Genomic DNA, 13,528 nt, shown 5'->3' with positions numbered 1-13,528 from the left:
GGCAGATGTTCGAGGGAAAGGGATTGGTGGAAAATGGGAAGCCTTCAGAAATGACATAAGAATCCAGAGAAAGTATATTCCTGTCAGGGTGAAAGGGAAGGCTGGTAGGTATAGGGAATGCTGGATGACTAAAGGAATTGAGGGTTTGGTTTAGAAAAAGGAAGCATATGTAAGGTATAGACAGAATAGATCGAGTGAATCCTTTAGAAGAGTAGAAAGGAAGTAGGAGTATACTTAAGAAGGAAATCAGGAGGGCAAAAAGGGGACATGAGATAGCTTTAGCAAATAGAATTAAGGAGAGTCCAAAGGGTTTTACAAATGCATTAAGGACAAAAGGGTAACTCGGGAGAGAATATGGCCCCTCAAAGATCAGGATGTACATGTATTTGGAAAGGCAAGGACTGATTCGGGATAGTCAACATGGCTTTGTGCGTGGGAAATCATGTCTCACAAACTTGATTTGAGTTTTTTGAAGAAGTAACAAAAAAGATTGAGAGCAGAGCAGAACAGTAGATGTGATCTATATGGACCAGTAAGGCGTTCGACAAGGTTCCCCATGGGAGACTGGTTAGCAAGGTTAGATCTCATGGAATTTGGGAGAACAAGCAATTTGGATACAGAACTGGCTCAAAAGTAGAAGATAGTGGGTGGTGATGGTGGAGTGTTGTTTTTCAGACTGGAGGCCTGTGACCAGTGGAGTGCCACAAGGATCGGTGCTGGGTCCTCTACGTTTTGTCATTTACATAAAAGATTTGGATGCGAGCATAAGAGGTACAGTTAGTAAGTTTGCAGATGACACCAAAATTGGAGGTGTCAGCGAAGAGGGTTACCTGAGATTACAACAGGATCTTGACCAGATGGGCCAATGGGCTGAGAAGTGGCAGATGGAGTTTCATTTAGATAAATGCAAGGTGCTGTATTTTGGGAAAGCAAATCTTAGCAGGACTGACACACTTAATGGTAAGGTCCTAGGGAGTGTTCCTAAACAAAGAGACCTTGGAGTGCAGGTTCATAGCTCCTTGAAAGTGGAGTCGCAGGTAGATAGGATAGTGAAGAGGGCATTTGGTATGCTTTCCTTTATTGGTCAGAGTATTGAGTACAGGAGTTGGGAGGTCATGTTGCGGCTGTACAGGACATTGATTAGGCCACTGTTGGAATACTGTGTGCAATTCTGGTCTCCTTATTGGAAAGCTGTTGTGAAACTTGAAAGGGTTCAGAAAAGATTTAAAAGGATGTTGCCAGGTTTGGAGGATTTGAGCTACAGGGAGAGGCTGAACAGGCTGGGGCTGTTTTCCCTGGAGCATCAGAACCTTAGAGGTTTACAAAATTATGAGGAGCATGGTTAGGGTAGATAGGCAAAGTCTTTTCCCTGGGGTCTGGGAGTCCAGAACTAGAGGGTATAGGTTTAGGGTGAGAGAGGAAAAATATAAAAGAGACCTAAGGGCAACTTTTTCACACAGAGGATGGTACATATATGAATTGAGCTGCCAGAGGAAGTGGTGGATGCTGGTACAATTGCAACATTTAAGAGGCATTTGGATGGGTATATGAATAGGAAGGGTTTGGAGGGATATGGGCCAGGTGCTGGCAGGTGGGACTAGATTGGGTTGGGATATCTGGTCAGCATGGACAGGTTGGACCGAAGGGTCTGTTTCCATGCTGTACATCTCTGACTATGGGGAGGAAGGTATAGAGGAGACATCAGAGGTAGGTTCTTTACGCAGAGAGTTGTGAATGCATGGAATGCGTTGCCAGCTGTGGTGGTGGAAGCAGAGTCATTAGGGACATTTAAGTGACTACTGGATAGCAGTGAATTGAGGGGTGCTTAGGTTATTTTATTTTAGATTTGGAATAATCCATGGCACAACATAGTGTGCTGAAGGGCCTGTTCTGTGCTGTACTTTTCTATGTTCTATGTTCTAAACCCTTCCTATTCATATACCCACCTTAAAACGTGCCTCTTAAATTTTGAAATTGTACCTACTCCATCACTTTCTCTGGCAACTGGTTCCATACATGCAAAACCTCTGCGTGAAAAAGTTACTCCTCGGGTCCATTGTAAATGTTTCCCCTCTCACCTTAAACCGATGCCCTCCAGTTCTGGAATCCCCAACCAAGAAATGACATTGGCTATTCACCCCATTCATGCCCCTCATGAGTTTATGAACCTGTATACGGTCACCCCTCAACCTCTAACACGCCAGGGAAAAGAGCTCTACTGAACCTCTCCCAGTAACACTCCCTCCTAGTCCCCGGCAACATCCTTGTAAATCTTTTCTACATCCTCTCAAGTTTAACAACATCCTTCCTATAGGAAGGATGGCCAGAACCATACTTAGTATTCTAAAAATGGCCTCACCAATGTCCTGATTTACTTCAAAGTTTAATTTCAAACCTGCTTGGTAATACATAATTACCAAACCAAGTTCTCTACCTTTACAGGAAGTTTGATATTGTTTTGTTTATAAGTACCAAATTGCAATTTATTAAGTTTCTTCCTCTAAGTTTCTTCCTCAAATTAGAATAGTATTGTTAAACTACCTGAAACAGTGGACCCATATCCACATCAAAGCCAAGATCAGCAAATCCTGTTGCGATAACCTTTGCTCCTCGGTCGTGCCCATCTTGACCCATTTTAGCAACAAGCAGACGAGGACGACGACCTTCATTCTTTGCAAATTTTTCAATGCTAAGTATAAAAAGATCAATGCCAGGATATCGACCAGCCAACAATGGATAAATTTCAAATGACACTTTGAATGTATTGTGAATATCTTTAAAATACTGAGAATACATGTTGTTTTATACATTTAAATTAGATGACTAGGTTTGGGAAAAGTTCAGTGTAAATTCACTAGATTATCACCAGGTCTCCATATGAGGAGAAATTACATAAACTACTGTTGTACATTTAAGATTTGTTTTGGGTAATTTATTTGAAAATCAGAAGATTTCAAATGTATCAACAGGGAATATAGAAATTTTTTTGTCTTAGTGGGAAATGAAGGACAAGGTGACATGACATTTGTGCAGCCATGAAATCGGAGGATGGAGATGGAAAATAACAGTTCAAATAAATTTATTGAAGGTTGCATATATTAACCGACAATAAATAATTCAAAATAATACAATCATTATACATTTGCTGAAAAATACCAGTCGAGTAAAATTATTTAATCTCTAAATCATTAATAACAATATATTACCTTTGTTTTAGGTATGTCAGCAAAGGCATATACCTTAACAACTTAATTTTAGCTCACCGATTTATTGCCATTGACATTTCTTCACTATCACCAAATTCTTGTCGATATGCACCAGTCACCATGCGATCACTTGCTCGATGTTCACCAAATACTTTTTTCATTGCATCTGTAATTTCTCCAACTGTGCACCTAAATAAATAGATTAATAGATTTCACACATAGTAAGGCACAAATAACTTTCTTCTAAATAGAGAAAAGACAGAAATTGAGTTGAAAGATATGCACAACCAAAGCTGCTACTTGAACTTCATGCTGTTGTTTTTACTTCCTACAATAAATCACCACAATTGATATTTACAATAATATATCCCTAGGGAAAAAAATTGGCAAAGTGCTCTTTTGATATCAGATTTATTGTTGTCACATGTACTTAAGTACAGTGTAAAATTTTGTTTTGTGAGCAGTACAGGCAGATCATAATTTACAATGGAAGTACAAATAATAAGGTGTTTAGACAGAATGAGGCATACAAGGTTACAGCTGCACAGGGGATGCACAAAATGCAAGATCAACACTGGATTTGAAGCCAGACAGGTCCATTCAGCAGTCAAACAATGGAAGGGATGAAGAGGTTCTTGAACCTGTTGGTATGCACGTTTAAGCTTCTCTACCTATGGAGTGACAGAAGAGGTTGGAAGAGAGTATTGCCAGGGTGGGAGGGATCTTTGATTACATTGGCAGTTTTTCCGCAGCAATGCAGAGTGTAAATAGAGTCCATGGATGGGAGGTTGGCTTTCGGATGGTCTGGGCTGTGCACACAACCTTCTGTAGTTTCTTATGCTCCTGGGCAGAGCAGTTGCTGTACTATACCATGATGCACCCTGATAGAATGCTTTCTGTGGTGCATCTGTAAAATTTGGGGGGGGAACCCTCCTTATGAACATGCCAAATGTCCTAAGCTCCCTGAGGAAGAAGAGGCGTTACTGTGCCACCTTGACCATCACCTCTACGTGGGATGTCTAGGATAGATCGTTGGTTATCGTCACTCCTCGGAACTTGACAGTCTCACCCCTCTCCACCTCAGCTCCATTGATGTAGCTAGGAAGTGTCCTCTTCCTTTGTTCCTGAAGTCAATGATCAATTCTTTTGTTTTGCTGACATTGAGAAAGAGGTTGTTATCACTGCACCACATTATCAAGAGTTCCATCGCCTTTCTGTTTTACTGTCTCGTTATTGTTGATATCCGGCCTCCATCAGCAAACGTATAGATGGCATGCATATGAAATTTGCTCTCAGCCATGAATGTATAGGGAGTATAGGAAGGGGCTGAGGACTCATTATTGTGCGATGCTAGTGTTAAGGATTATCGTGGAGGAGGCGCTGTTGTCTGTCATCATTGACTGTGGTCTATGAGTCAGGAAGCTGAGGATCCAGTTGCAGACGGCAGAGCTGACACCTCGGTTTGTGTTTTGAGATTAGGTTGGTTGGAATTGTAGTGTTGATGGTGCAGCTATAGTCACTAAGTAGGTATCCTGATGTTCCATGGAGGAGTGTAGGACTAGAGAAATGGTATCTGCTGTGATCCTGTTGCTTTGCTGGTGGGCAAACTGCAAGAGATCGAGGCAGCCTGGGAGGGTAGAGTTGATGTGGACCAGGAATAGCCTCTCAAAGGACTTCATAATTATGGAGGTCAGAGCCACCAGGCGGTAATCATTGAGGCACATTGCATGTGTTTTCTTTGGTACTTGGATGATTGTGGTCCTCTTGAAGCAGGTGGGTATTTCGGATTGTCGTGAGGAGAGGTTAAAGATGTCAACAAATACTTCCCCTGGCTGGTCCGCACAGCATCTGAGTGCACGGCCGGGACTCCATCTGTGTCAGCTGCTTTCCTCAGGTTTACTCTCAAGGTGGTTGATCTGACATCTGCAGTTGTGACTGAGGGAACAGCTGCTTCTGGGGCTGTTGGGGCAGATGACACCCCACCACTGCTATTCTGCTCAAACAAAGCATAAAAAGCATTGAGCGCATCAGGGAAGTATGTGCTATTTTGTTCTGATTCATTTTGTATCCCATTGTAGGTCTTGCCACAGGTGGCAGGTGTCTGTGTGGTTAGTTTGAGGCTCAAATTTGGTCCAGAACTGCCTCATGGCATCTCTAATGGCCTTGCAGAGGTCTGTAAAATGTGGAAGATAGCTAAATAAATGAAAGTCTGTTACTCTTTTCTTTAGGCCAGATTACTTTTATTGCATATAGTAAATTCTATCTTCAAATTCATCAAGTCAAAAAACAAAGTCTGAAATCACAAGGACAAATTCACACTAGCACACAGCTAAAAAAAAAGGAAGAGCATATTACTTTACACATTTGAAATTTTATATCTAAAATTTCAAGATGCTGATACACTTCAATTCCACAAACTAGTTGAATGATCAAAGTCTGTAATCTGGCAATATATCAGATCTAATTATTCAGTTTTGGTAATAAGGAGCTCTGCTTTACCTTGCACGAGCAGCGTCCACTGCAAGAGCCAGCAAGTTTTTCTCTCCTGAGCGTGCACATTCAGTGATGGCATCAAGACATTGTGCTACTGTTGCTTCATTTCTGGATGCTTTTAACTAATTGAAAAATGTAATCCTTGAATCAAGCACAATATTTACTGAACCAGAACATTAATCCAGCTAACAGGAATAAAAGAAAAGCATTCTTTATTCTTTTCCCCACCAGTTTTGGTCTAAGCATGCATTTATACTATAACTTTATTTTATAACTAACTACAAAATAGAGGTAATATTTCCTAAGGCTGCTTCAACTCAAGCCAATGGCTTCACAGAACCCAGAAAATTGGTATTAAAAGCTATTTACACCAGTTTTATCCTGGAGTTTCTACATATCTTCTGATGGTTTGCTATAACCTTGACTGAAGAAATCACTGGAAGTATAACATTTATGCAGTGTCAAGACATAATATATTATGGCTTCATTAGATGTGATAAATTTGGTAACATCTCACCTTTTTTAGTTTTGCAATCTGTTGATTTCGCACAGCAGTATTATCAATAACTAACACATCAACAGTTTCCTCTTTCTCCAGACGATACTTGTTTACTCCTACAATTACCTTCGTACCTAGTAAATAATGGAAAAAAAAAGACCATATTCAGCTTTTGCTTTGAAAAGAAAATCACTGAGTATTTGATTGTGAAGATAATATCCCTCATATGCAGATCTTATTGTAGATTTCAATGGCTCAGATTTATTCCCATCACAACAGCACTTGAAACTAAAATTTAGAATTCGAAAAATATACTACAAGCAAATTTACTCTCAAAGGCCATCATTTTGGCTCTTCAACCACCCCAAAATCATATACTTAGAGTCGTTTAAATTCAAAAATTGCACATTTGTGTGCGTGTGCGCACGCATACACAAACATGCGAGAGATTGAATGTGTGTGACAGAGTGCATGCATGAGGAGGGGGAGGGGGGAGCACTTGAGAGCGAGCGCACAGGGAGTAGTGCATGACAGCATGGGAGAAGCGTGAGTGGGTGACCAAGGGTGGGGGGGGGGAAGGTGGAGATCAGGAAAGCACGCAAGAGGAGGGGAGCATGCCTGAGACAAAGACAGACAGAGAATGCGGAATGCGTGTGCATACATTGTATACTTACTCAGGAGTTAAGACTAACTTAACATTTCCTTTTCACTATCTAGTTTAGTAAATCAGAATTTTCTGAAGTTGTCAACTCTAATTCAACTCAAACTAGGAAATGATTTCAGAATCTCTTAACAGTTGGACATTCAAACTTGGCAGACAATTTCCCACAGCTCAGGACATGGGGACTTCTGCGAGGCCCCAGTGCTCATTTCAGTTTGTATGCCCTATTTCTGTACAGCAGGGCTATTATGATGGTAGACAAAAATGTAGTCAACAAAGTACATTTTAAGTAATACTTGAAGGAAGAAGCAAGAAGGTAAAGGACCCTCAGCCACTGCTGAACTGAATAACAGACAGCACCTTTTTTAACTGTAATTGTTTAGAATTCGAATTTCCTGCATTTTTGCTGATAAGTGAGAGTTGAAAAGTTTTGGCAATATGTCTCTCTTTTCAGCAATACATTTACCCTGAATAGAAGCCATTTAAAAATAGCATTAAAATGAATTTATTTACAGGTACCAGTAATTTCCAATTTTTAATATCAAATTATTTCTATTGCCAATAAAACTCAATCAATTCTAGAACAGAAACAAATCTGGCCTATGGCAACAGGCCTACCTCTGATCGACCTGTTCTTTCAGAATAAATATTTACCAGAGTCAATCATTGCTTGGTTTCTGGCCGCACACTCTTCAATACGAAGTTTTGGAATACCATCTACTACTGCTTTAGCCATACCACCCATTTCTTCAATCTCATTAATAAACTAAAATTAAACATAATTCGATTAGTATAAATAATATTTTCATTTGATGGTAATATTGCACTTGATCTGATTGTGGATAGAAAGAAGGACAAGTAAGCAATCTGAAGACAGGAGAACAAGTAGAAAATGGTAATGTTATTTAGAGTTCAATTTGAGAACAGATCAAGAAAACAAAGATTATAGAAGAAAGACGATGGATTGGAAATTAGCCAACTTTGATAGAATGAAAGCACACCCAGCTCAGACTAACTGGACGGAAAACAAAAAGGTCAATTAAACATTAGACCAGGAAGATGATATTTAAGGTCATAGATAAGTAATTATTAAATATATTCCAACAAGAAAACCAATGTTTCATTAAAGGAACCATTTATTTAAAAAATGTTGACCAAGGACACAATACAGAAAAAAATAGCAGAATCTGTCACAATAAATCTTCAAAATCTCTTTGAAAATGGGAACTGTGCAAAATGAATGGCAGGTGACAAATACTACGACTTTTATTTAAGAAAGCAGCAAGTCTGTAAACTATTGGCCGACAAATCCGGTCTTGTCACCAGTAAAATTCGATCGTTTTAGATGAATTTTAGTGAAAAGGTTAATCAGGAACATTCAACCCAAATGGACAAATTATTCTCAATCTTGTGTAACAACAGATGAAGTTGACAGTAACCACAAATACTCAAGCAGCCAATACTCTGGAGACTTTTAATAATTACCGAATATTGAATATCTGGGTAACTCCAGCAAATGAAAATACTATTAAAAGAGGTGCAATGAGTCTTTATTCAATAGAATGTTGGCAGAACTTGAAAAATTTGGAATCAACCATTGAAATATTACTGATGAAAATGTGCTATGATTTATGTGAGGGGGCAGTAACAATAGGGTTAGATACCATTTTGCAGAGTAATATACTGGAAAGGAACATACAAACATGGGCAACTGAGCTGTGGAAGAGAAAATCAGAATCTAAGTGATTAAGCACATCTGCAACTGATACAAGAAGCAGATTTGAGGAATTCATAGGCTTATTATATGTTCTTTAGAGCAGCATTTGATTCCAGCTGTGCTCAATCACAGCAATCCTGTCTCTGAAAGGTCCCAGCTTCATTACATAGCAAACGTTAACTAGTGGAACAAAACCAATCAAGCAATTATGTTTTTTTTTTAATTTGTTCATGAGATAAGGGGAACACTGGCTATGTCAGCATCTCTTGTCCATCTGCAATTGCCCTGAAAATGTGATGGTGAGCTGCCACTTTGAACTGTATTTTGGAGTGTACAGACACCTAAACAGTTGTTTTTTTTTGGGGGGGGGGAAAACGGTGTTCCACAGCTTGATGCAGTAACAGTGAACGAAAGGCGATATGGTTCCAAATTTGAATCGTATGAGCAACTTGCAAGTAGTCAAGTTCTCGTGTTAAAACCAGAGTTTTAGAAAAGCTTAAACATCCCAAAAATAATAAAATCTAAAAAGTGGTTTATATACATGTTAGCTAAGATTTCAACCTTTAAAATGACTATGACATGAATGTTCTATTTAAAACACATTCTTTCAGCAGCCTGCAACTCCAATTATTATTATCCTATAAGCTACTTATTTTAACCAGAGACTGCAGTATCACAGATATGCACCAAGTCATTTACCATTACTAATACAATATGTTGACTTAGATGCTTAGATGTACTAACCTCTAAGGCAGCACTATACACGTTATTAGTTAGTGATTCCATCATAAAAGAACCAGCCCAAGGATCTGCCACTTTTGGGATGCCAGACTCCTCCTGTATGATGATCTGAGTGTTCCTGGCAATCCGGGCGCTTTGTACTGTAGGTAGACTTAATGCCTCGTCAAAGGAATTAGTATGCAATGACTGAGTTCCTCCAAACACAGCTGCCATTGCCTCAATCACTGTGCGAACAATATTGTTATGTGGATCCTGAAGTTGAAATATTTTATTAACAGTTGCACAAAGTAAATATGGTGAATTATTTACTATCTTCAAAGTTTAAAAAAATTGCAAACTATTTTAGATACAGTAAAGAAAATAACTCCTCAGAGATATTGGCTTCTAGCTTAGGGGATACAGCCTTCTAGCTTGAGAATATACGTATTTGTGCTTCACCTATGCATAGGGATTTTCCAAATTTAAAATTCCTTACAGTTCCTTATGGCTAATGAAGTAGAATATTATACACTTAATTACAATTCCATTTGAACAATGACTCAATCACAATGACTGTAGAAGATATATCCAAATACTGAGGAATGTGCCTGACTGAGAATAATCACTTCCACTGCCAACTCAGATGAAGTTGCGACGTCAACCTTTGCACTCTCTGGTTAGAAGGAAGTAAATAAAACGCCATATGTGGAAGACTCCATACTTCAGAATAGAAAACCAGAATATTAAAAAAATGAATTTACTATAAACTTCAATTTAAATAGTTATAGTCAGTAGGATAAAGACTGGAGCATCCATGTGGAACTAAGATAGAAGGTGAAATATCATAAGATTTAAAAGACAATATCAATGAAATTTTCTGTTATTGGAGACATATGACATTTCATAAAATTAAAAGTAATTTTCATGGCTAAAAAGGTTGTTCACTAATTATTAACTCAGTACACAATTAAAAACTCATTACGTTTCATTTAACCAGACAGAGCTTTCACAGGATCTTTTTTTACAGCAAGACTGGAGGTAGAAAATCAAACCAATTCAAGTGATTTTGAAGATATTCATCTGCAGAACTTTCAACAGTGCACTTGTAGGGAGAAGCGGGGAAATCACTGACTCCAACTCCTGAGATTTCTTGTTCAACATGCGCAATGGCCAACAAGTTGCTTTCAGTTTCACAGTTCTGTTGCAAACTATTTACATTTACAATTGTCATTACAATTATAAAATCTGGGCCACTGTTTTGATATTCAGAATTTTAAACTTCTATGAGGTACACTAACCTGCTCAGTGAGGGACCAACCAGAGGTTTGGCAATGAGCTCGCAACAGCAGAGATTTTGAATTTTTAGCATTAAATTTTTGTGTCATTAAGTGAGCCCACAGTCGTCTAGCTGCTCTCATCTTTGCTATTTCCATGTAAAAATTCATACCGATTCCCCAAAAGAAAGAAAGTCTATAACACAAAAATGACAAGGTCAATCTCTGAAATAATCCTACTTCTTAAAACTCACTAATATTACAATTCCTTCCAATTCAGTTGGTTCTGCTATAACCTGCGTTTCTTCAATGTGAATTGGCTTTAACGTATTTGAAGAATTTAGACTATTATTCGTAGAATGCGAACTTTCATTAACTGTATTGGCTATAACACGATTCTGGTCCCCATTAGTTTAAAATGGCGCGGCTATTGCACAAATGTCCATAACGCGAGATTGCACAAGGAAGGAACTGTCGTGTTATATCAGAACCTGTACCACCTTTGCTCTCCCACCACTGGACATTCTAGCAAATTGAATAGTGTACTTAATTGTCAAAATTTGGTTTAGTTAACATCATGGTATTCTAGGTTGAGAAGAAACATTAATGAACGACTTTACATTCATTAAAGCTTATATTTTATACAACTTTAGAAATGCAATTCACTCATTGCAACATGTATTTTTATAAATGAAGATTCAATTAGATCTAGACTTGCCAATTTCCCCAGACAAACATTTTGATTCACTAATGCTTTTAATTGAAACTCCTTGAAAATTCAATTCTGTGCACTAGATCCATACAAATATAAACTGTGGAACAGTTTTCATCTCTATTATTATTTGTTTCAGTGACATGGATTGGCATCTTATGATCAGAATGCCAATTGTATCATTGCAATATTAACACTGCTTCACAATGAAATAAAACGTTCGGTATAAATGCTGCCAAACTAGCATTGTTTAGAATGTTTCTCTAGGAAACTTAAAACCATTTGAAGCATATCATATTTCTTGCCCTAAGGGCCATTCAAATCATAAGAAATTTTAAAGTAAAAAGGTTAGAAACAACATGAATAATTTGCTCAACTAGTACAGAATCAAGAAGGCACTAACATTCACTAACATTAAAATACCAACTGTTGTATTTCATTGCAGCAATGTAATATTGAATATAAATATTCAGTATTCTGGGATAAAAGGTGTGCTCGCAAATCTTCATCTTTAAAAATAATTTATGTCAGTGTTCAATGCATTTATCAATGATTGGCAAAATTTTCAGACTTTATATGGTTATATACTTTACAAAAGGTTCATCCAGGTCAGGTTAATAAATTACTTTTAAATAAGCAAGTTGGTTTTGTATAACTGCAAGTGTAAAACTGAGTTACTAAACATTACCGTGGTGCAAATTCATCAATGTTAAGTCCAACTTGAATACCAGTCCTGCAGTACTCTAAACCATTTGCTATGGTATAAGCCAATTCCAAAACAGCATCAGCACCGGCTTCTTGGAGATGGTATCCACTGATAGAAATGGAATTAAATCGAGGCATATGCTGTGGATGGAGAAAACAGACTTTTAAAAGAAAGCATCGCTGTTGCTTCTATAAAAGGTATATTAAATCATAATGAGGAAAAGAAAAATCTTACTGACTAATAGGAAACCTAATAGAAAACTAAAATCCAACTCTTGCTTTATTCCACTTTGTGAATTATATTTAAATCTAGCTTAATTATGTGTGATATAGCTTCCTCCTTTTGCTTCTACACATTTTCTTTCTGTACCTTTCATGATCAAGCAGAAAGCAAGACATTTTTGAATTACATGATTTATTTTTATTTCTATTCCTTACTGAGAAGTGTTGCTTCTCAATGGAAATTATTCATTAAAATGGAGAACAAACTGCTTAAGGAATACCATCATGCTAATATTTTACAGTATTAGGACTTGAGATTTTTTGCTTTAAATAATTAATGTATTTACAATTAACTTCAATACCAGTTGCAAGGTTTATGGCAAATCCCTTTATTTGTTATTTAGGACGTTCCTCAGCATGTCCATTTATTTCAGTCAGTTCAGCACTGCCATAACCTTCCAGAGATTCTCTCTCTCTATTTAAGCATGCCCTGACTATCCTTTTTTAACTCAGCTGTCAGCGAACCTGTATTTTCTACCATTACTTCGAAATTTATCATGCTAATGACTTCTGTTAAGGTCCTTAACATATTCAAGAACACAAAACGCAACAGAAACTAAGAGATATACAAAAATTCAGGTGGGATCTCGTTTACCTCAGTTCAGACCATAACATCTCAGGAAGGATACATTATTAAAGTAGATAGAGAGAAACTATTTCCTCTTATGTGGGAGACCTTAACAAGAGAGCATAATATTTAAATTAAAGCCATGCTGTTCAATGGTAATGTCAGAAGCCAGTTCCTCACCACAAAATGTGAGAAACTCTTCCTAGATATTATATTGAGGCCATGTCAATTGTAAATTTCAAAACACAAAGCAATATTATTTTTTGTCAGGTAAGAGTATTAATTAAGGATTGCAGACTATGACAGATAAAATGGAGATGATACAAATTAAGTTATGATCTGCAGGATTGGTGAATCAAATCAAAAAGACAGCCCTGAGGTCAGTGTGCCTCAAAGTTTTTCATATATGAGTAAAAGCGGTTTTAGAAAATAATATCACATTGCTATGGAACAGCAATTGAACAAAACATTTTTGATAAACTAAACAAAAATATACTAACTTTAGCCGTATACTGGAATATATCAGCTATAATCTTCATGGAGGGTTCAGGTGGGAAAATAAAAGTGTTCCTGACCATGAATTCTTTCAATATGTCATTCTGAATGGTGCCTGTTAGCTTCTCTTCAGAAACTCCTTGCTCTTGCCCCGTCACAATGAACATAGCCAGGACTGGCAGCACCGCACCATTCA

At 37.7% G+C, this 13,528-nt stretch overlaps 1 protein-coding gene across 1 annotated transcript in view; it reads right to left on the bottom strand.

The window, feature by feature from the left end:
• Positions 1-13,528, bottom strand: part of mmut (methylmalonyl CoA mutase) — a 31,865-nt gene that overhangs the window by 6,056 nt on the left and 12,281 nt on the right. The window contains exons 2-10 of the mRNA XM_043687512.1: positions 13,338-13,528; positions 11,971-12,128; positions 10,595-10,766; positions 9,321-9,569; positions 7,514-7,625; positions 6,217-6,332; positions 5,706-5,821; positions 3,264-3,395; positions 2,542-2,689 (exon numbers count right to left, since the gene is read on the bottom strand). Of these exons, the coding sequence (XP_043543447.1) occupies positions 2,542-2,689; positions 3,264-3,395; positions 5,706-5,821; positions 6,217-6,332; positions 7,514-7,625; positions 9,321-9,569; positions 10,595-10,766; positions 11,971-12,128; positions 13,338-13,528 (1,394 nt within the window). The remainder of the gene's footprint in view (positions 1-2,541; positions 2,690-3,263; positions 3,396-5,705; positions 5,822-6,216; positions 6,333-7,513; positions 7,626-9,320; positions 9,570-10,594; positions 10,767-11,970; positions 12,129-13,337) is intronic.

The sequence above is a fragment of the Chiloscyllium plagiosum genome, chromosome 3 (assembly GCF_004010195.1).
Source record: "Chiloscyllium plagiosum isolate BGI_BamShark_2017 chromosome 3, ASM401019v2, whole genome shotgun sequence".
NCBI classification, from domain to species: Eukaryota; Metazoa; Chordata; class Chondrichthyes; order Orectolobiformes; family Hemiscylliidae; genus Chiloscyllium; species Chiloscyllium plagiosum.
The sequence above is the reverse complement of the archived record's forward strand: the minus strand, read 5'-3'. Positions and strand labels throughout refer to the sequence as shown.